The sequence below is a fragment of the Schistocerca nitens genome, chromosome 12 (assembly GCF_023898315.1).
Source record: "Schistocerca nitens isolate TAMUIC-IGC-003100 chromosome 12, iqSchNite1.1, whole genome shotgun sequence".
Taxonomy (NCBI): domain Eukaryota; kingdom Metazoa; phylum Arthropoda; class Insecta; order Orthoptera; family Acrididae; genus Schistocerca; species Schistocerca nitens.
The window spans coordinates 193,955,920-193,980,337 of record NC_064625.1 but is presented as its reverse complement, the minus strand read 5'-3'; the positions used below and the strand labels follow the sequence as shown (position 1 = coordinate 193,980,337).

At 45.7% G+C, this 24,418-nt stretch overlaps 1 protein-coding gene across 1 annotated transcript in view; it reads left to right on the top strand.

The window, feature by feature from the left end:
- Positions 1–24,418, top strand: part of LOC126214861 (calexcitin-2-like) — a 425,189-nt gene that overhangs the window by 331,996 nt on the left and 68,775 nt on the right. The window contains exon 2 of the mRNA XM_049941498.1: positions 13,993–14,073. Coding sequence (XP_049797455.1) covers positions 14,022–14,073 — 52 coding nt within the window. The 5' untranslated portion in view covers positions 13,993–14,021. The remainder of the gene's footprint in view (positions 1–13,992; positions 14,074–24,418) is intronic.

Genomic DNA, 24,418 nt, shown 5'->3' with positions numbered 1-24,418 from the left:
GAGCCATTTGAACCATTTTTTGTCTCACATTAAGTGAAACCAGTCAGACGCACAGAGTGAGCGAAAACATTCATAAATCTGACATGGCCACGTTCACTAGTTTCATTCAGTTCTTTCGTTCGACTGAGAAATAAGACCGAACGAAAAAAAAAAAATCGACTGGCCAATCGCTCGTCAAAACCAGTCGCTGGTACCGTCACAGTCAGCACCGACCTTCTGTGGAACTGAAATTGTGACTTTCTTCTTGATGTGTCTCACATACAGGCTGGTTGGGACAAAAGTGCAGGTATTTTTATATACGGTGCCTTAATAGGTACTCACTTCAGGGTGTTCGCTGTTTTTTCTCTGCGTCCATCTGTCTTCCCACAAGTACTTCACAAACTTTACGACCTGATGTTTTGTGCACGGTCGTAACTGAGCCGCTAGGTCGGTTACGCTTGCTCCTGTCACAAGCACTTGGAGGACCCAACCAACCTAAAAACGAACTACCCCTAATAGCAATAATTATTAGTCTGCATATGAAGTAAACACTGCAGTAATATTCTTAGTACACTGTCCTCAGTCGCCAATAAAATCATATGTACTTATGTACTCCCAACACCCGCTATGCTGTACACCAAGTGAACCAACCATCGCAATAGCTGCGACAGAATGTCTTCTACTCCAGAAGTATTGTTTCGCCTCAAACGTTTCAGGGGTCTGTCATATTCTTCTCTTAGTATCGGACCTCCCATCTCATCTTCATTTACTTTCTGCTTCCTTCTATCATATTGCGTTCAAATTCATTTGCCTCGGATAGCTGTTGTAAATATTCCTTGCACTCTTCAGATTTCCCTTACGTACTTAGTACTGACTTTCGACATGAGGTCTTGATCTTATTACAGCTGCTTCTCGTTCCTGAAAAGGCGTCTTTAATTTTCCGATGGGCGGCATCTCTCTTTCTCCTCGTTATCCGTGCCTCTACAGCGTGCCATTTGTCCTCCAGCCCTTACTGCTAACATTTGTGGGTCCATATTACTCAAATCACTGGCAAGCCTGTAAGGGGGTAGAAATTTTTTATTGGTGTAAAATGTTCATTAGAGAGTCTATTTTCAAGAGTCATTCATATAAAGAGTGCCATAAATGTTAAAATGTGTTGAGACCGCGATTTACTGCGTGGGGGTCTGGCGCATCCGAGCACTTGACTGTAAAAAACGGAAGAAACTGGTGCAGCTGCCTGATATCGTGTAGGGCCCCCGAGAAAGTGCCGCAACACGACGTGGCACGGGCTCGACTACTGTCTGGAGTAGTGCCGGAGGGAACTGACACCGTGAATCCTGCAGCGCTGTCCATAAATCCGTAAGAGTACCGGGGGGGGGAGGTCTCTTCTGAACAGCACGTTGCAAGGAATCCCAGACATGCTCAATAATGTTCATGTGGCCAGCGGAAGTGTTTAAACCCAGGGGAGTGTTCCTGCAGCCACTCCGTAGCAATTCTGGGCGTGTGGGGTGTCGCATTGTCCTGCTGCAACTGCCCAAGTGCGTCGGAATGCAGGTGATCAGAGACGATGCTTACGTACGAGTCACCTGTCAGAGTCGTATGTAGATGTATCAGGGGTCCTATATCACTCTAACTGTACACGCCCCACGCCATTACAGAGCCTCCACCAGCTTGAACAGTCCACTGCTGACATGCAGAGTCCACGGATTCGTGATGTTGTCTCCGTACTTATACACGTCCATCCGCTCGATACAATCTGAAACGAGAGCCGTCCGACCAGGCAACGTGTTTCCAGTCATCAACAGACCGATGTCGATGTTGACAGGCCCAGGCGAGGCGTGAAGCTTTGTGTCGTGCAGTCATCGAGGGTACACGAAAGCCTATATCGATGATGTTTTGGTGAATGGTTCGCACGCTGACACTTGTTGACGGCCCAGCATTGAAATCTGCAGCAAACTGCGGAAGGGTTGCACCTCTGTCACGTCGAACGACTCTCTTCAGTCATCGTCGGACCAGTTCTTGCAGGGTAATTTTCCAGCCGCAGCGATGTCGGAGATTTGATGTTTTCCGGATTCCTCATACTCGCGGTACACTCGTGATTTGGTCGTACGGAACAATCCCGACTTCATCGCTGCCTCGGAGATGCTGTGTCCCATCACTCGTGCTCCGACTATTCAGACTCACTTCAGTCTTGATAACCTGCCATTGTAGGAGCAGTAACCGATCTAACAACTGCGCCACACACTTCTTGTCTTATACAGGGTGAAAAGTATTTAAACCGACAAACTCTGGGAGGTTCTACGTGACATCAAAACAAATATTTTTCCCTGCTGTCATTTTTTCCTATGAGGATTATTTGAACCGGTGGAGACCGTATTACGATCTTGAGTTGTTAGAGGGCGTATTACTCTCTTCAGTTGTAGGCAACTGGTGTCCACCAGTGTAGTAGTGCATTGTCTCTGTTTACTAATGGAGCGATACACCTGGAGTGAGTACACTGATATGGCTGGTGCGTACTACGTAGCGCACAACGAAGGACGAGCTGCACAGCGGGTTTATCAACAGCAATATCCTAATTGCCGTGTCCCGCATCATACGACCTTTGCTGCTGTGTACCAACGTCTGCGTGAGACCGGGTCATTTAGCAGATTACCTGGACAGGGACACCGTCGCACGGTAAGAATGCTGCAATTTGAAGAAGCTGTCTTGCAGCATGTGGAGCGCGATCCTTCAATCTGCGCTTGCACCTAACATGGGGACGAATCAGACGAATGTAAGAACAGTCCTTCGAGAGCAATTGTTACATCCATTTCACTTACAGCGTGTCCACAACCTGGAACGAGTTCATTATCCACCCAGAGCACAGTTTTCGCAGTGGTACCTGGAACAGTGTGAAATGCATCCTACATTTCCATCCTGTGTGTTGTTTACCGATGAAGCAACGTTCGGTCGTGATGGAGTCTTCAACATGCACAGTTCACATGTTTTGAGTGAGGATAACCCACATGCCACAGTTACTAGCGCTCATCAAGTGCCGTTCTTCGTTAATGTGTGGGTCGGTTTTGTTGGAGACTGTTTAATTGGGCCGTATCTGCTACCTAGGCCATTAAATAGCAGGCACTATTACAATTTTCTCGCCAGAGCATTGCCAGAATTGCTGGAAGACCTCCCGCTCCCTGCAAGACAACGCACGTGGTTCCAACATGACGGGGCGCCGGCACATTTCAGTCGCCGTGTGCGTCGATTCCTGGAGCGACGGTTCCCAGAAACGTGGATTGGCAAAGGTGGTCCTGTATCGTGGCCTGCTCGATCCCCATCCCCAGATATGTCCCCTGTGGACTTTTTGTGTGGGGAGAGATGCGCAATATTGTTTACGTAACTCCTGTTACATCAGAAGAGCATCTGGTTGCCCGGATAGTAGTAGCAGCAGCGGGAGCAATTCAGGATACTCCTGCGTTTTTTGCCCGTGTCAGACAGAACATGATCCGACGGTGTAGCCTTTGTTTACGAGTCAGTGGAGGCATTTTTGAAAATCTACTGTAATTGAAATTGGGTTGTGTTACTCTGTTGTCTCTTGGTCATAAAAAATGGAAAAGTGTTTGTTGGTTTAATTAATTTGCCGCCAGAGAAATCTTCCTCTACCGGTTTAAATATTCCTCATAGGAGAAAATTACATTAGGGAAAAATATTTGTTTTGATGCCCCGTACAACCTCCCAGAGTTCGTCGGTTTAAATACTTTTCACCCTGTATAGGCGTTACCGACCGCAGCGCCATATTCTGCCTGTTTCCATATCTCTGTATTTGAATACGCATGCCTGATTCAGTTTCTTTGGCGTTTCAGTGTAGTAACTGACGGAATAAGGGTCCCTTCAGTTTCGGGTATTAATATCAGCTAAAATGCTATTCTCAACAAGATCTCTCTTCATAGCATGATTAGTTTGTCGTAAACAGTATGAAAGCACGTCGTTGATCCGCTATTGCTAAAGTTGTCACTTCGCCGTTTTTTGTGCGACGCAAACTGTGAGAGCTTGAAAATGAAAAGCGGACGCATTTATAGGCATAGAAAGGGTTCGAAAAGGAACCCAGTCGTGCAAAAAAAAAAAAAAAAAAAAAAAAAAAAAAAAAAAAAAAAAAACGCTTGGAGTGGTAAGCGGAAACCAGTTAATCGATATAATTTCGTCAAAATTAGAGTGCTTCGGCATCGGCGAAAAAAAAAAAGGCAACTGTAAGGTGCTGGCATTGTCGATTAAATGTTCAATTCGAATCTCAAAAAACGCAAGATGAAACTTTAAACGACTTTTTAAATTTTTTTTCAAGACAACATTCCTTAAGTTGGAGGGAGCTATAATGAAATAAACATACAATTACAATGTACCTTTTTGTAAGTTCTGAGTCAGCTGTTCTTCTACCGTAGTATGTAGGATTTTTGCTATATATATTAATATCGATTTTTGTACACGTCTTTATAATGACTTATTTGTCGAAAGATTCACTTTTATTTCAGAGTGCATTTTGTTAAAGCCCATTTTTTAAAATCTTCCCACGTACCACGACAGACAATATCGTCAGTTTCACGCAGTTCTCGAAATGTTGTTGCGAGGCGGCAGCTAGCTGTGCTGTCGAGATCTGCCGCCCACGCCCGTCGCACCCTGCACAGCCTCTCCGTCGATGTCGTGCAGCGCCCTGCGGGTGCAACTCTTTTACTGACAAAATCGTAAACAGTCAGAAAGCACGGGCTCGTCTCACGTCTGCTTCACTTGCCGTACCGCTTGTTTTTTATACGAAGCAAAACGTGGGTGCGGGTGTACAATTACAGTCTAGCCTCAGATTTGTGATTTGTTCCTTATTTTATTGAAAGAAATCACGAATACCGGTTCCAGAATCGGGGCTCACCTTGGCTACGCCCTTTTTTAGTCACGAGTTTTCTGTCGGGTCTGATGCGGCCAGCCACGAATTCCTCTCACGTGGCAACCTCTTCATCTCAGAGTAGTGTTCATCGGAGGTGAGGGTATCATCTGGAGTGCCCCAGGGAAATAAATGATCTTTTGGATAGGGTGGATAGCAATGTGCGGGTGGTTGCTGATGATGCTGTGGTGTACGGGAAGGTGTCGTCGTTGAGTGACTGTAGGAGGATACGAGATGACTCGGACAGGATTTGTGATTGGTGTAAAGAATGGCAGCCAACTAAAAAATAGATAAATGCAAATTAATGAAGATGAATAGGAAAAAGAATCTTGTAATGTTTGAACACTCCATTAGTAGAGTAGCGCTTGACACAGTCACGTCGATTAAATATGTGGGCGTAACATTGCAGAACGATATGAAGTAGGACAAGCATGTAATGGCAGTTGTGGGGGAGGCGGATAATCGTCTTCGGTTCATCGGTAGAATTTTGGGAAGATGTGGTTCATCTGCAAAGGACACCGTTTATAAAACACCAATACGACCTATTCTTGAGTACTGCTCTAGCGTTTGGGATCCCTATCAGGTCGGATTGGGGGAGGACATAGAAGCAATTCAGAGGCGGGCTGCTAGATTTGTTCCTGGTAGGTTTGATCACCACGCGAGTGATACGGAAATGCTTCAGGAACTCGGGTGGGAGTCTCTAGAGGAAAGCAGGCATTCTTTTCGTGAATCGCTACTGAGGAAATTTAGAGAACCAGCATTTGAGGCAAAGATAAGATAAGAGAGATTAGGGCTCGTACAGAGGCATACAGGCAGTCATTTTTCCCTCGTTCTGTTTGGGAGTGGAACAGGGACAGAAGATGCTAGTTGTGATACGAGGTACGCTCCGCCACGCACTGTATGGTGGATTGCGGAGTATGTATGTAGATGTAGATGTAGTACTCGCAACCTACGTCCTCAGTTATTTTCTGGATGAATTCCAGTCTCCGTCTTCTTCTACAATTTTTGTACCCTCTACAGCTCTCTCTAGTACCATGGAAGTTATTTCTTAACAGATTTCATGCCACCCTGTCCCTTCTCCTTGCCAGTGTTTTCCACATACTCCTTTCTTCTCCAATTCTGCGCAGAACCTCCTCATTCCGTACCTGATCAGTCAAAAAATGGTTCAAATGGTTCTGAGCACTATGGGACTTAACATATGTGGTCATCAGTCCCCTAGAATTTAGAACTACTTAAACCTAACTAACCTAAGGACATCACACACATCCATGCCCGGGGCAGGATTCGAACCTGCGACCGTAGCAGTCGCGCGGTTCCGGACTGCGCGCCTAGAACCGCTAGACCACCGCGGCCGGCATCTGATCAGTCCGCCTAATTTTCAACATTCGTCTGTAGCACCACATATCAAATGCTTCGATTCTCTTCCGGTTTACCCACAGTCAACATCACACTACCATACAATGCTGTGCTTCAAATTTCTTCCTCAAACTAAGGCCTATGTTTGGTACTAGTAGACTTCTCTTGACCAGGTATGCTGTTTTTCCAGTGCCAGTCTTCTTTTTATGTCGTCCATTTTCCGACAGTCATTAGTTATTTTGCCGCCCAGGTAGCAGAATTCCTTAACTTCTAGCTACTTCGTGGTCACCAACCTCGATGTTATGTTTCTTGCCGTCCTCATGTCTGCTATTTCTCACTACTTTCGTCTTTCTTCGATTTATTCTCAGTCCATATTCCGTGTGCTCATTAGACTGTTCATTCCATTCAGCAGGTCGTGTAATTCTTCTTCACTTTCACTCAGGATAGCAGCGAATCTTATCACTGATATCCGTTCACCTTGAATGTTAGTTCCAATCTTTAACCTTTTTTTTTTATTTGCGTCACTGGTTCTTCGATGTACAGATTGAACACTAGGGGCGAAAGACTACATCTCTGTCTTAAATCCTTTTTAATCCTAGCAATTAGTTTTTCGTCTCCCACTGTTATTGTTTACACATGGTTCTTGCACATACTGTATGTTACTCGCCTTTCCTTGTAGCTTACCCGTATTTCTCTCAAAATTTCGATTGCAACATTTTACACAGCCTAACGCTTTTTCCAGTTCGACGAACATAGCTAAAAAACTGCAGTGGCTTGATCTTCTGGCTCTTAACTGCTCCAGACGCGAAATAACTGCGGCCCAGCAGCAATCGTACTTCATCGTTCCTCAACGTGACAGAAAGTGTGTCTACAGTTCGTCAGTTCTCCTCCCTGTACGTGTCTAGGTCTCTCAAAGTTGGCAGACAATAAAATATACTGTAGCCATACTATCCTCTCCCCCCTCCCCCACCTCCCCCTTTCCATCTCCCTCTTCGTCGGCGCCCTACCTTTTATCGTCTTCAAAGATCCTTAGTATTACATCAAGGATTGGGCTTTTCACCCACACTCAGACTGTTAGGCCGGTATTACACTATCAGATTTCTTTGTCAAATATCTTTGTCAAAAATCTTTGTCAAAGATATTTGATGGTGTAATAGGGAACTTTGTCAAATGTCGTCCAATATTTGATTAAATCTAGGGCCTCGCTGTAGATTTGATCAAAGAAGTCGCTTGTCTTCTGTTCACTGCAGTGTGACATGTTACCACATGGAGCGCTAGCATCGCTGCAGCGTTCTGTCGTCTGTAGTGTTTTTATAAACATTGCCGGTAAATACAATTGGTGTGTGCCGACAACTACAAATTAATAGAGGTGTATGAAGCTGATGAGGCGCTTTACAACGTGAGGCACACTGAATACAAAAATAGATTAAGAAGATTGGAGACCTGACCTAACATAACCCAACATAACCTAACCTAACCCTCTCCTGTGGCAAGGAATCTGAGTGTTACAGTGAGCCTGTCTTCTGAAGATGTAGCAGTTCTTAAGTGAATATTGTGCTGTGTGATACAAGGATACACTTCACTGAGCACATACAGAAATGTATGCTCATCCATTCTTAAGTAATTTATGTACGACTTGACGTCTTCCACTGTAAGCTCACATAACACATTCTGTTGAATGCTTTTATCGTGTCGTCGTAAAACCCACGGCTTCACCCAGGTACGTTTCCTTTTTTCCCCCGCTTCTCATCCACATGTGCACACAGTGCAATTGTGGTGCATGCAACTGCTGCGGTTAATAACAAGTTGTTGTCAGCCATCTTGAACTGTGACGAAAAATATGATGAGAGTGTAATACCCCTTCTAGCGCTACGTCAAACAAGTTATCAAATATATTTGACGGAATATTTGATCACATCTTTGATCAAATCTTTAACGAAGAAATTTGTTAGTGTAATACCGGCCTTATGCCAAGTCCCTGAGACTCCCACAGAACGAAAGTGTTGTTATGTTTCACTAAATATTGCAGTAAAACAGACAGGGATGGATAAAAATACGGAAACACCAGTGTAGCGTTCTACCAATACTACAGTTCAGTAGTTTGGCTACAGTGCATAAATGACGTAGTAAATGGTAGAATTAGCACTAGTAATGGTAAGGAAAGAAACATAAATGAACATGTAATGGAGAAACTTGGAGCAGATGACTTCTCTTTGTTCATTTTGTACATAATTAGACTCGCACATCCTTCAGTGAGAGTGCACTGTGTATTTTATACCCTTGCAGAAAATAAATTGCGTTTTATAAGTAATAAAAATTGGTTGATTGCTTAACTTTTGCGATTTTATCTAACCAAAGAAATTACCTCTGATGCAAGTTCAGTTTACATGCACAAACATAAAATAAAGTATTTGTGTTATGAAAAGGAAGGTTGCTACTCACCATATATCGCAGATGCTGAGACACAGATAGGCGTCACAATGGAAATGAGCGTACGGCATTGTGGGCCGGGAGTCCCCCATTCGGGGAAGTTCGGCCGGCGAGGTCGAGTACTTGTTGCATTCGACGCCACATTGCGCGACTTGCGCGCCAGCGATAGGGATGAAATGACGATGAGGACAAAACAACATCCGGAGAAAAAGCTCCTACCCCAGCCGGAAATCAAACCCGGGTCCCTTGGCGTGGAATTCCACCGCGCTGACCACTCTGCTCACAAAAAGAGTCACAAATAAGGCTTTCAGGCAGTAAGGCCTTCGTCAACAATTGACGACACACACAAACGCATGCAAACTCAATTCACAGACACGACTGCAGTCTCAGCGGTTTCAGTTGTGTGTGTGTGTGTGTGTGTGTGTGTGTGTGTTTTGACGAAGGCCTTACTGGCCGAAAGCTTTGTGACAGTCTTTTTCTTGTGCCCTCTGCGACTCAGCATCTGCGCTATATGGTAAATAGCAACTTCCTCTTTCCTATTGTTGTTACATTCCATCCTGGATTTTCCATTGTTTGAAATAAAATACTTATTGTCTCTTGTGTACTCAACAGATCGTTCTTCATCATTACCAAAGGCAAGAGTTTCTGTTGTTATTGATTAGTGCGGAAGTAGTTTGTGAACAGACTAACGGGAAGATGTTTTAGATAAGTTCAATGAAGTATTGAAGCAATTTTTGTAATATTTATCTTTTGGGTTTTTTTAATTTTACTTCTCTTTCTAGCGCTATATGATAAATTTTGATTATTTCCTTTGCCTTTACTACAACGTCCCTCTGTTTCGTGTTACAAATGAACAGTTTCCGAATAACATTGACAATTTTAATTTTGCTATAAATAGTGTTTGTGTTTAAATAACAGACAGAAGGGTCACATTGAATAACAAAAATGTTCTGTAGGTTTCACGGGCCTTTGTATATCCTAATTCAATTTCTAGATGGTTCGCTGTACCGGTTTCTGGGGGAATCTAGTAATACCCTGACTGCATACGTGGATAAAGCTATCGTTACGAGATAACGCCTGCTACATATGCAACACACCTAATAGGCAGGTAACACAGGTACGACAGTAATATCACAAGTTGGGTCCGCCTTGATGCAAAACACCGTGTTATTTGTTTATTTCTTTATTATCCCAAACTAGTTTCGGCGACAAATATCACCATCACCAGTGGGTTTTTTTAAAATCTAAAACATGCAGAAAATGCTGTGGTTGTACAAACACAGTAAAACATTATTACATTTTTACAAATCGTCTTTTGAAATATAGTTTTATGTTGATGTTTTTATACTACCTTATTTATTGTATGCTACAGCATGTTTTAAGCTATTATTGCGCTGTTTGTGACATATTTTCTGTGCTCTTTTTTCTGTTGCCGTCTTCTTACTTAGCGAACATCATGTCATCTGCAACCATGTGAGCAGCTGTTAGAAAAAAAATACTCAAATGTGAACTTCGTATGTCAGCAGTATACACTTGGGGTTGTGGTAGTGCTGTGGAAACCAGTTATTTTGGTGTGTATTTAGCTGTTGCTTAGCTATTTGTGTACTCACGTTCGTTATATGGTGTGTGACTGCTTTTTACACGGAAAAACAAAACTTTTGCACTTTGTTTCTGATCCAGAATATTACGTCATCTTGCTGTTCGCGTGTGTCGCGAGAGGCGTATCGCAAGTGGCGAGAAAGGCTATGAAAAACTGTAGCGCGAATTACGACGACTTCTGTTCATTATTTGTGTCTCTGTGTGTGATTTGATGGGGAAGTGGTTCTTTTGCGTGTGTGTGCTTTCTGTTCTGTGTCCTTCAGTCAGTTCTCTCAGAGCGGTAAAGAGTGTGTTGTTGCAGAGTGTTGTTTTTTCATTTATTACATTTTTCCCTTCAACTATAGCCTTTTGTATGTGGTAATTTTCTTCTATCTCTTTACCGCTCTGAGGGAACTGACCAAGGAGACAGAACAGAAAGCAAAAAGACACTTTCTAAGTATTATTACAATCGGTTTATTGCCTAACAATACGAAACCCCGACTACCAATTCATTCTGTAAAAACAGCACATCAATTTCGTAATATTTGCGGTGCAAATTTGCACACCGTACGTTACCCTGACTCAAGAGGTATACACAGTTTGTGACTGCAATAACTTTCCAGGGAGAATCGGACAATTCATTTCTTACTCCCACATACATCTCGTGTAATGAACACGACGAGCAAACTTATTACTTAAAGATTAAACCTTCCACGAACTTACCTTGCAATTATGTTCGAACAGGCAGTACACGACCTCCGATGGCCAGGATCCACACATCCGACCGCGCACGCGTCGCCAGCGTACCCGACACGCCACGGTCGCGCGACAACACGCTCTGTCACCGGAGTCCACGTCTTCTCTGCAACGTTGACGGGTAGTGACCGCTCCTTCGTGTTAGGTGTCTCCTTTTTAAACTCCAGTGTTGAAACGGAGGACTTAAAGAAGCTTGTTAACGTCCCACCGAGGCGAAATGAACAGCAACTACTCGTGGGGCGATTCTGTATACAACCAACACGCGGGGAGCTCTTCCGCCAACTCGACCCGCTCGTTACACACGACCGACGTACATCACGTGGCGACTCGGTACAACCGACCACGCCTGGTCCGCGCTGGAGAGCCACACTGCCCTCCCATGTCCACCACACTCTCTCTGCGCGCAACCCCCCACTTCCGCGCCATCACACGAGCTTACAACCGGTCAAAGATCTCACTTCCTCCATAGCAGTTTCCCGGAAGCAAAAACGCAGATATCGATAGCAGAGGGAAAAGACAACCGAGCAGCCACTTAATGACAGACAGCATATCAAACAAACGTGTCAGGGGAAGAAAAGGAAAACCAATGCAATCTAAACACAAGGTGTAGCACGATTCGATACACGGCTCAATGACCCTCGTCTCAGTTTGAGGTAAGAGGACAGGAAACCACGGAAATTGTTCTGTTAGCTCTGACAGTAGACTTCTTCTAGTGCAAGCTCTTTGCTTTCTAAGTTTTGCGAGGTATTAGTACGGAACAAAAGAAGAAAAAAACTGCCCAGTGAATGTTGACAGTAAAGTACATGAGCGCTTACTCAAACCCATCTCTTCTGCTGAAATAGTGCCCATAGATCTGATGGTGGGGCTTACACAGCCACCACTAGTTCATGGACGGTTCCTTAGAAAACACCGTTTTTTCGTACCAAATCCGAGCGCGGATTCCAAGTAGGCTGTGCACGGCAAGTGACTGGAAGTTTTACGATATATTCCTAAGCTCTCGCTCTCGGAAAACCTAGAAAATTTTCTCGATTTATTAATTCGTTTCCGAGATACAGAGGTTCAACGTTATTAACTCGAGGACGGTTTCTTAAAGATCCCCCAAAAAGTTTTTGTTCGACCATTTTTTCGCAACAAAACCTATCTGCGGGCTCCAAGACGGGTATGCGCGGGAAATGACTGACATTTTTGTGATATATTCGTAAGATGTCGATCACGAACAACACTGATAATTTTCTTGTTATGTTTATCCGGGCGATACAGAGGTACAAATTTGCACCAGTTGTACACGTGAAGTACGAACGTGAAATCCCGTATGAGGCGAAAACGTGGCTCATAAAGTGACGTAACAAGCAGCAGTGTGGTGTTGAGGGTCTCCGTTACTGTCAAGGGGCTCCTGGTAACCACCAGGAGGGCTCTGGAAATCCGTGTTGTAGTGCTGGAGCACATGCACTCTCAAGTGCAAAATTAGTTTCGTGCTATTTCAGTTTAGCATAACTAAACTATCAAAATTTTACTAAGCCATAAATTTTCTTTGTATATGTGGCATGCCCTGCTGCGATAGGGAAAAAAAGGCAACCAACGGAAAAGTGCTCCTATTGGAACACAAAAAAGGCGAACAGGCAGCAATTGAAGAGACTATGACTAAAAACCAGGGTACCAGAGACCGCATTCTATCGTCCTCAGCACCTTTCTAAATTTTCCAAAATTTTTTGGCATCCAAACATATTCGCTCTTTCCTGTGCCGAGATACGAGGGCCAGTGGCAGTGCAAAGAGACGGTAAAGTAATGAATACTGGAAGATAGTAGGCAGTGGTTGTGCGATAGAAAAGGCAAAGGAGACAGCAGCATCCTGCCCACTCGTGTAATATAGGGTGCCTAGGAAGCTGTTTTCTCGGATAGCTAGACAACATACAAGCAAATCATATTAATGGAGTTCATTACAGTAATTGAATTGATAATACTTAACTTTGCCTTCTTCATAATGAAGTGTCGCGAGCAATTGGCGACATGCAAATAATCAATGTCCTTCGATATATACAATTTCCGTGCAAGCAATTGATCTAGACCACAAGTCTCAGCTGAACAGGGAGGACGTCTGCTCGCCTTCTTGTGCTGGCTGGAGCGGCGCTTATACTCTCTTCCGCTAGAGACCGCTCCTGCGTGGTGCGATCCGGGACAGCGTACTATTGGCTGACGTCGTCTCACAGCCGTCTCTGTGGTTACGTTCCGTGGCTACGTCCCGGCGCTTGATGTTATGCCGGAACAGAGAGAGAGAGAGAGAGCGACACAGTGGCAGTGACACGACAGGGCTAGGAGACAGCGTTAGTGGAAGAGGAATAAAGAGAAGGAAAAGTTGAAGTAGGTAGAGTCTGTGACAGTGACGACGAGGAAGAGAGAGGAAGGACTAGCAGCAGGAGAGAATGAAGGACACAGGAACACAAAGAGATAATGACATAGAGTGAGTGATGAAGGGCAGCTGGCAGGAGACGGGTGTGGGCGATGGAGTAGTGTGTGCCAGCGAGGTACAGTTAAGGGAGTAGGAGGTGAGTTCCGTGTTAAAAAGAGCACGAACGTGTTCGCATGCCAATGTTTTTGGGAAGATTTGGAAAGTTGCTGAGGCAGGTTAGAATGAGGCAGCTTGTACCCCACTTTTCAGTCAACGTCTTTTAAACAAGAGAGTATTCGCCTTATTTGTGCTCCGAACTGAGTATTTTTCCGCCGGTAGTATACTATGGTTAAAAAGAGGCTAGCTCGACAGAAATTCTGCATAGAATCTGATAGGCATGCCATTGGAGCGTAGTGCTTTGTTCAGTTTTAGCGATTTCAATCAATTATTTTTTTAAATTTTACTGCTATTTTTAGTTCAAAAGCTATTCTGATGAAAACAGATTGGTCATCGTCAAGTAAACTGTCTTGTCTACAATCTTTCCTTACCGAAATTAATAAACGAGGTCATAGTTTTTAGCAGCACTTTTTTCTTGTTGCAGGAAGTTAACACAACAGCGAAAGCACCAAGATGGCAGACTTCAGGAAGAAGAAGCTGATGTACGTCTTCAGCGTATTCTTTGGTGAGTCAGCTGGTCTAAACTGGCTTTTACACATAAAAATGAAACTACAGTTTGAGTAGTTACGCCATTGTAGATATAACTGAAAGTTACAAAACGACAAATTTTCCGATTTCTACACCTAATTTTTCTCCTTCGTCATATCACATATTCCATTTGTAGACCGGCTATGCCTCCACATTCTGAACAGACACGATCAATAGTTGTGCGTAATGTAATTACCAACTCTGCCTCAATGGACCATCTGTTGCGCTCGTATTTGTTGAAACTCTGAAAGTATATCTCTGTTGTTAATTAAATCTGATTCCACACATACAGCGAGGTTTACTGATTCTGATTTTGGAATTTTCATTGCGTTAATCACTTTTTCTTCATCCACTATTGAATGCGATCTATATTTCTCTTCCTTGTTGTACTTTTTCTTGTGGGTTTTGTAGAGAAATACAGTATTTAATTCCTATTCCAGCCATAGCAACAATTCGCCTGCTCCAGTTTTCCTAAAAATTGAAATTAAATCACTGAACCGTGAATTTACTTTCAAAACCTTTTCTTAAGAATTTACTTTATTTACTAGCGATTCATCAAGAACATTAACACATTTAATCACACTATGTGAGCGTGGAAGTAGTTGCCAGTGGGTAACTGATGAAAACAAATTAAATTTCTGTCAACAAATGGAAATTTTATTCCTAAAAGCTCTTTTTTTTTAACAGATTTAAAATTATAATCCGAAATCACCCTCTAAATATTAAGTTACAATTAATTCAGAGGCAGAAAGAACCAATTTTGACAGTATGAACTTTCGAGCTGAGAATCTTGCTGCTCCCTTCTGACACGACCGTAGTTACGACCGCTCACAACAACCTCTGAAAGACTACACTGGTGCAAATCTGCAACACACCAGATTACTTTAAACTAAAAATTTTAACAAATCACACAAGCACATAAACTATGCACGCCGTAGGAGGGATGGAAATGGTACAAAGCACTAACATTAAATAAATTAACTTGCCACCGAAGGTGCAACTTGATTTTTTAAAAAAAAAAAAAACCTCTTACGGCGGAAGGATGGCAACTTTATATACTAAAATGATCATTTAAATAAAAACCCATGAACTGCAGTCTTACATAAAATATAAAAACATGCTCTACATTACACATATACCGCCTCTCAAGATGATAGGCAAGATAAAAACATATTTCAGGAATTCGGCCGTTACACTTCAAGGAATAAATTCGTTAACACCGAATCCGACAAACATGACAGAGGCAGCTATTAATTAACGTACGGCAGACAAACTGCCTAACAAATGCGGACGGGAGACAGACGAGCAAGCTGGGGACGAGAGACTGACAAAGAAAACAAGTAGAATGTAACAAGTAAATGAAACAACATATCACCAATCACTTAACTTCAAATAAACAGCGATTCCTGGAGAAGACCTGGCGCAGCACCCCCAAAACGCTCTCCCGCACCGTCCGCTGCCAGCCGCTTCAACGGACGCAGGAAGGCGCGCCGATCTCCCGTCTCACGGCGTCGCAGCTCGCACCGGCCAGACCGACGTCGTGGATTGACTCCTGTTGCTCTCGTGACAGCCGCGAAGCCACTACCCCTCGCTATACGGCGCTGCCCACTGGACTCACGTGGCGACCTCACATGCGCCGACGCTCAAGGCGGACAAGTCATCTCGTGTCTCAGAGCGCGACCGACCAACCGATCGATCCAACCGCCAATGTCCGTCGCCTGAGCACACTCGAGCAGACTGGCGGCCTAACACATACTAGAACTCCGGACGACAGACAGACACTGGCTGCCGCACAAATGCGAACGAGAGACAGACCAGCAACTGGTGACGAGTGACTCACCCAGACTCACTCCGACTGACCAACTGCCGAGCTCTTTTTTCTTCTTCAAACCAGCAATTTTTACCACGGCACAATCACATCTTCAACTTTTTATGTAATATTCTCAGAAATATAGGGCAACCTTGTACCTGCTTCACTCTTTACTGGTATCTACAGAAGTGCGTAATATTTATCTTGCACGATGTAATCTCAGGATACGTTTTGAACAGCATTACTTCGTGACGAATGACCGTTGCACAACACAATCAAAGTATCACTTTTATGAAACCTCGTAACTGCGTACCATACGCAGGACTTTGAAATTTAGTTCAGAGGTGCCTACAGCATTCCTCTGCAATGAAATTACCATGAAATCGAGACCTTTAGATGCTTACATGCGTTGATAAATATGAATGGGGACAGTTGTAAACGTGTGCCCCAACCGGGACTCGAACCCGGTATCTTCTGATTACATAGCAGACGCTCTAACCGACTGACCCATCGAGGAAACAAAGGACAGTGCGACTACAGGGACGTATCTGTCGCACGCTGCCCATGAGACCCATATTTTCAACTTACTGTCCACACACTACATTTGTAGTGCCCCGGCCCACTATATTCAAAACTCGCGGCAGTCTTCCCGTAAGAGTTTGAGCAATGTGAGTGCATCAGCACGGAAGAAGATCATTGGCCAGTAAGCCTTATCTATATCAAGATGGTATGTGTTGTTTCGGACGTGTCCAAAACAACAGACACCATCTTCACACTCCTCTGCGACGGTGCAACAGCGCGGCGCCCTGTGACGTCATCCTGGAGCACGGTGACGTTTCAAACAGCCAGGTCTGTCTACACGTGCGAGAAGGAGGTCAGAGCTCAGAAGTTCGTATAAGGTGGGTTAATGACGTCACAGTGGCACCAGATTTCACCTCAGTTCCGCCTCACGCCACAATCGACGGGGCACCCGACGGAAAGGTCGTCAAAGCCCCTCTTACCCACATTTCACGCCTTCTTTTGACGCATCTGGGATGGAGGTGAGAACCGCGACGCCAAGCGTCGGTTTTCTCAGGGCTGGACGAGGACACACTGCCGCTCACAATCGCCCCGAAAAGAAGTCAGAGGGGGCGTTGACTGAGTCAACCAAAACGCCCGCCCCTCTCCTTGGCACGTTCATTCTCAGCCATTACGCGAACAAAAACGATTTTGGCAGTGTGATGAGAACCTTTGACTGTGCTGGCTGGCACGCCCCTTCTCTAAGGCTATTGTGGGGCTGCATTCCTATTTAGGTGACGTCACCACTTTGTAGTGCAGCGTAACCGCAATTTTGCTCTCGTGTATACGTTGTGTACAGCGTGGAACCACCAGGGACCGTTCAAAACAACTCGACAAAATTTGTACGTGATCCAAAGCAGAAAAGAATTCTAATGCTTTTTCTGCTCTCGTGTTCTGCGCCCTCCTGTCGCAGAAGGGGGGGGGGGGGGGGGCGAGCGACGCGTGACACATGCCTGTGTAAGATGGCAAAAGGTCCCTCTGAGAACCCCCAATTAAGCAACACCCTCGGTGCAACCCGCCCACCGTTGATGGAAATTTTAAAAATGTACCTGTACAGTGACAAACTGTGAAGCAGCCAGAGAAAGTGGTACACCTGCCTAATATCGTTTAGGGCCCCCGCACGCACGCAGAAGTGCCGCAACACGATGTGGGAATGGAATCGACTAATGTCTGAAGTAGTGCTGGAGGGAACTGACACCACGAATCCTGCAGCCCTGTCCGTAAATCCGTACGATGGATCTCTTCTGAACAACCGTTGCGAGGCATTCCAGATCTGCTCAATAATGTTCATGTCTGGGCAGCTTGGTGGGCAGCGGTACTGTTTAAAGTTAGAAGAGTGTTCCGGAGCCACTCTGTAGCAATTCTAGAGGTGTGGGGTGTCACATTGTACTGCTGAAATTGCCCGTGCGAATGCACAATGGGCGTAAATGGATGCAGTTGATGACACAGGATATACGTGTCACCTGTGAGAGTCGTTCCTAGACGTACCAGGAGTCCCACATCACTCCAACTGCACACGCCCCACATCACTCCGTCAGCTTGAACAGTGCCCTGCCGACATGCAGGGTCCAGGGATTCGTGAGGTTGTCTCCATACCCGTACACGGCCATCCGCTCGATACAAACTGAAACGAGACACGTCGGACCAGGAAACGTGTTTCCAGTCGTCAACAGTCCAGTGTCGGTGCTGACGGGCCCAGGCGCGGCGTAAAACTTCGTGTCGTGCAGTCATCGAGGGTACACGAATGGGCCTTCGGCTCCGAAAGGCCACGTCCGTGACGTTTGGTCGAATGGTTCGGACGCTCTCACTTAATGATGACCCAGCATTGAAATCTGCAGCAATTTGCAGAAGGGCTGCACTCCTATCTCGTTGAACGATTCTCTCGAGTCCCAATCTCGGAGGATCTCCTTTCCGACCGCAGCGATGTCGGAGATTTGATATTTTATAGGATTCCTGATATTCACGGTACGCTACCTGGGAGATGCTGTGTCCCATCGCTCCTGCACAGACTGTAACACCACGTTCAAACTCGCTGAAATCTTGATAAAGTCCCGTTGTAGCAGCAGTAACCGATCTAAGAACTGCACCAGACACTTGTTATGCTATATAGGCGTTGCCGACCGCAGCGCCATATTCTGCCTCTCTATTTGAATACGCATACCTGTGCCAATTTCTGTGGTGCTTCAGTGTACAGGCAGTAAGCCCTCGGAGGCAGGCAGGCAGCCTCTCGACACCACTCTTGACTGCAGATGCCTACCTGCAGACGTCTAGCACTACAGACAGTTTGTCCCTGTTAAGGTACATTTTCAAAATTTCCAACGACGGTGGAATGGGAGGACTGCCCCCAGGGTGTTGCATAACTGGGGGTGTTACAGGGACCTCTTCTCGTCGTACACGCCCATCTGTACACGTCAAGCCCAATCGACGGAAGAGAAGACAGCTAAAAACAGGGTTGTTGTTGTTGTTGTTGTTGTTGTTGTTGTTGTTGTTGTTGTGGTCTTCAGTCCTGAGACTGGTTTGATGCAGCTCTCGATGCTAATCTATCCTGTGCAAGCTGCTTCATCTCCCAGTACTTACTGCAGCCTACATCCTTCTGAATCAGATTAGTGTATTCATTTCTTGGTCTCCCTCTAGAATTTTAACCCTCCACGGTGCCCTCCAATGCTAAATTTGTGATCCCTTGATGCCTCACAACATGTCCTACCAACCGGACCCTTCTTCTTGTCAAGTTGTGCCACAAATTCCTCTTCTCCCCATTTCTATTCAATTCCCTCCTCATTAGTTATGTGATCTACCCTTCTAATCTTCAGCATTCTTCTGTAGCACCACATTTCGAAAGCTTCTATTCTCTTCTTGTCTAAACTGTTTATCGTCCATGTTTCACTTCCATACATGGCTACACTCCATACAAATACTGTCAGAAACGACTTCCTGACACTTAAATCTATTCTCGATGTTAACAAATTTCTCTTCTTCAGAAACACTTTCCTTCCCATTGCCAGTCTACATTTTATATCTTCTCTACTTCGACCATCATCAGTTACTTTACTCCCCAAATAGCAAAACTCCTTTACTATTTTAAGCGCTCATTTCCTAATCTGATTCCCTCAGCATCATCCGACTTCATTCGACTACTTTTCATTATCCTCGTTTCGCTTTTGTTGATGTTCATCTTATACCCTCCTTTCAAAACACTATCTATTCCCTTAAACTGCTATTCCAAGTCCTTTGCTGTCTCTGACAGAATTACAATGTCATCGGCGAACCTCAAAGTTTTTATTTCTTCTCCATGGATTTTAACTCCTACTCCGAATTTTTCTTTTGTTTCGTTCACTGCTTGCTCAATATACGGATTGAATAACATCGGGGAGCGGCTGCAACCCTGTCTCACTCCCTTCCCAACCACTGCTTCCCTTTCATGCCCCTCGACTCTTATAACTGCCATCTGCTTTCTGTACAAATTGTAAATAGCCTTTCGGTCCCTGTATTTTACCCCTGCCATCTTCATAATTTGAAAGAGAGTATTCCAGTCAACATTGTGAAAGGCTGTCTACAAATGCTAGAAACGTAGGTTTGCGTTTCCTTAATCTAGGTTCTAAGATAAGTCGTAGGGTCAGTATATATAATAATAAATCAGTACTTAAACAAGAAAGCTGAAACCGGCAGTATATTTACATTGTGGAGCCGATATATTTATATGCCAGTCCGTCGATATTTTCTACTCCGATTTGTGGATATATCGATACTTTCTCTACTGATCGAGTGGCGAGAGTGGTTAAATTAAACATCGATGTGTCGGATTACCGGTATTTTTAAGAACACGAACAGTGCTAGTGTGTGCAACACGTGAGATGTGATGGGCAGCCGCGCGGTCAGAGGCACCGTGTCACGGCTGCGCGGTCCCTCCCGCCGGAGGTTCGAGTCCTCCTCCGGGCACGTAGGAGTTCACACACATTCGAACTCGCGATGGACGTCGGCGACCCGGCACGGTGGGCCGCGCGTGTGCGGCTCTCGCAGCAGGTGCCGTGTTTACCGCGCGGTAAACGCCGGCAGGTGGCGACCCTCCTCTTGAAAGCCGGCCCGATGATTTACGCCCGCCCGCGCCGACGCGCCGGGGGCTCATAACGCAAACAGCGCCGCAGGCGAGGCGGCTGGGGGCGGCAGCCTCCAGGCACCGGGGCCTATTTCGATGGCGGGCCGTTCGGTGGGCGGCAGCAGTAAGAGGCCGCCCGCTGCCGGTCTGCGGAGCCGCCGACTGGTAGTGCAGGCGGCGGGCGAACGTATCTTCCAGCAGAACTCGTAAAGCTACGATTCTTGCCTCCGTCGTCGGTTACGGATCCGGAGTCCGGGCGCACAGGCTCACGAGGCTCGTGGCTGCTGTGGCCGTGAGGAGGGTGCAGCGCAACGTGCTTCTACGCTCCACTGGAGCATACAGGGGCACTACTAACACTCGTGGGGGGTGTGTCCCCTGGAGATATAGAAAAAGAGCATTCTGGGGGTGCGGAGGGGGGATAAATTTGCAATTCAAAGAAGAGGAGAAGAGCTATGTCAAGAACTCTGGGACAAACAGGCAGAAGGACTTGCCAACTCTCCCAAGCATCAAAGAACGTCTCCAACTCTCGCATTTCCAACCGAGTAAGGGACTGCTCCACTTCCTCACAGGTTATGGACCGTACCCGGCATATCTCTGCCCTATCTTCGATGACGTAGCCAGCGACCTAAGAAACCAGCTACCAAACAATGACACCTATCTTTTAATCAGAAACCCGACCACATTCATCATAATAAACCAGTCCTACAAGAGAGTGCAAGAATTCAAATACTTAGGGGCACTTTTCACTGAGAACTCGTCATGTGAATCTCAATGTGCTGCGAATACATAGAAAGAAAGATCCCATATCATTTAGCTACAATATAACAGGTCAGCAACTGGAAGCAGTTAATTCCATAAATTATCTGGGAGTACGCATTAGAAGTGATTTAAAATGGAATGATCGTATAAAGTCGATCGTCGGTAAAGCAGATGTCAGACTGAGATTCATTGGAAATGCAATCCGAAAACAAAGGAAGTAGGTTACAGTACGCTTGTTCGCCGACTGCTTGAATACTGCTCAGCAGTGTGGGATCCGTACCAGATAGGGTCGATAGAAGAGATAGAGAAGATCCAACGGAGAGCAGCGCGCTACGTTACAGGATCATTTAGTAATCGCGAAAGTGGAAGAGACGCTCAGTAGCTCGGTACGGACTTTTGTTGAAGTCTCGAGAACATACCTTCACCGAGGAGTCAAGCAGTATATTGCTCCCTCCTACGTATACCTCGCGAAGAGATCACGAGGATAAAATCAGAGAGATCAGAGCCCACACAGAGGCATACCGACAATCCTTTTTTCTACGAACAATAGGAGACTGGAATAGAATGGAGAACCGATAGAGGTACACAAGGTACCCTCCGCCACAGACCGTCAGGTGGCTTGTGGAGTATGGATGTAGATGTAGATGAAGCAGAGATCAATGCCAGAATACAAGCAGGAAACCGATCTTACCACAGCCTAGCACAACTGCTTCGGTCCAAATATCTCTCCAGACAGTTCAAGATTCGACTGTACAAAACCCTGGTCCAGCCTGTTGTTCTATATGGCTGTGAGACATGGAGTATCCGGAAACAGGACTTCCATAAGCTCCTCGTTTTTGAGAGAAAAGTGCTTCGGAAGATCTTCGGTATGGTTCTGGATGCAGATACAGGGGAATGGAGGATCAGATACAACCGAGAGCTCGAGGAACTATACCGGCATCCCAACATAGCAGGAAGTGTCAAATCCAAACGAATGTAGTGGGCCGGCCACGTGGCCCGGATGGAGAGTCACAGATGGCCTCGGAAGCTCCTGGACTTGACACCTACAGGAAAGAGACCGCCAGGGAGACCCGAGAAGCGCTGGAGGGATGGACTCCGTGAAGATTTAAACCAAGTGTCAATAGATGTGAACGGATGGCGGATATCAGCAATGGACAGACTACAGTGGAGGAGGAATCTTGTAGATGCGTGCGGTCCACTGGGCCTGATCACCTAGTAGTAGTAGTAGTAGTAGTAGTAGTAGTGTCTAGTTCACGATGTAATCGTACAAACTGTCAACCAGATGTCCGTAAGATGGTGTTCTGCACGGAACATGACATTCCGGTCAACGGACACCCACGCCAACGATGGCGTCAGGGCGTTTATCAGGCGAGCCAGTGTTTGTGTTTGCCAGGTAGCCCCACATCCTCAGTCGCGGTGCAGACTCTGTGCATTGGGGCCACAAGATGAATGGAAGCAGGGCAGAAGCAAACTGACGTGGCCCGACGGATTATCTCGAATCGTTCTGTCGATTCTCGGCCTTTTCCGCAATTGGTAAACGGTCCATTTTAACAGGGGTAATGTATCACGAAGCAAACAAATACCGTCCGCACTGGCGGAATGTTACGTGATACCACGTTTGTGACTATACAGCGCCATCTATCACAAAGCAAAAAAAGAGGTCCAACTAAAACATTCGTATTTCTTTACGTACTACACGATTATGTAATAAAATATTCGGGTTCCTATTTAAAAAAAAAAAAACGCAGTTGATATCCGTTTGACCTATGGCAGCGCCATCTAGCGGGCCAACCATAGCGCCATCTGGTTTCCCCCTTCAAGCTAGACGAGTTTCGTTCTTTGTAGTTTTTTCGTTTGATGCTTATTTCGTGAGATATTTGGCCCGGTCACGATCAATGGACCACCCTGTATATCTGTGTTTGAGTACGCACGGGTATAGCAGTTTCTTTGGCGCTTCAGTGTTGTCTGGGTATTTGCGCGCGCTGAGTTACGCTACAGTTTGCAACTGTAGCACTTGTGTTCAACCTTTAACGTAAAATTATACCTGTTAATGAATAGATATTGTCAGCATTATAAATTTTTAAATTCGGGCTCTATTTACATGGAATACCGGAAACTTTTTTTTTTTTTTCCTTCGAAAGCTTTAGGCAGGCAGTGTGCAACTCTGTCTGGGACCCTCGTCCCAAATTTGTCCTCTCTTTACTTGGTAGTCCTGCTGCTTTGATGGAAAACATTGCTATGTTTGTTTATAGAGACCGGAACTGTATCCCGGAGACTGGGGCATGGCCGGCCACGTGTGACATCAGAAAGAGTGGACTGTTGTTTGGCTTTAAGGCCACGGCGGCACCGCCTCAGTACCGCACGGCATCTGACCTCGCAGCATCCACTGGACGTGTCGTATCGAGGCAGACGGCGTACAGAAGGCTCCGGCAGAGTGGCCCTGCTCTATGTACGTGTAACTCTGGCGCGCCTTCAAAGAAGGGAACGTCTACAGCGGGTTACCAACCGGCCACCTAGACTGCCGAGTAGTGAGCCAATGTTGTTTTCACAGATCAGTCCCTGTTTATTCTTGAGTTTCTCCCGGCGTATTTGATAATATCCACGAGTGTACTGCCGGTCTACAGTGTCCAACGGGCACAATATTTCAGCGATCATACATGTCGCCATCATCAGGTGAACTGACGGTCTGAGCTCCTGTGAACGTGCCGGCACGGAGATCCGTACGCTGTGGATGCTCAGGGGGAACTGGGTTTGGTCGCTGCTGCTCTCCTTTATGACTTCCTCACTCTGAGGATGTTCTATTGGAAGTTTGTGGCCTGTTGGCCTTTACTCCCCTGGGAATCTGTCGAATCTTCTGTCTGTACTGGTGGTTGGTTCTGTATTGGCAAGGAGTGCCGATGTCCTATTTCCTGTGCTTGTCGGTGTGACGATTTTTCTTCTTCTTCTTGGCTGTTGGTGAGGGCTCTCCCTCGGTTGGGGTGCTGGGTACAGTGTGCCCTGCTTCTTCGTATTCTCCGCTGGCCAGAGCGAAGATGATGTAGCGCATTTGCCACTCGGTAAAGATAGGGTAGGAATTAATCAGGTTGTAATCCTCCCTGGAAA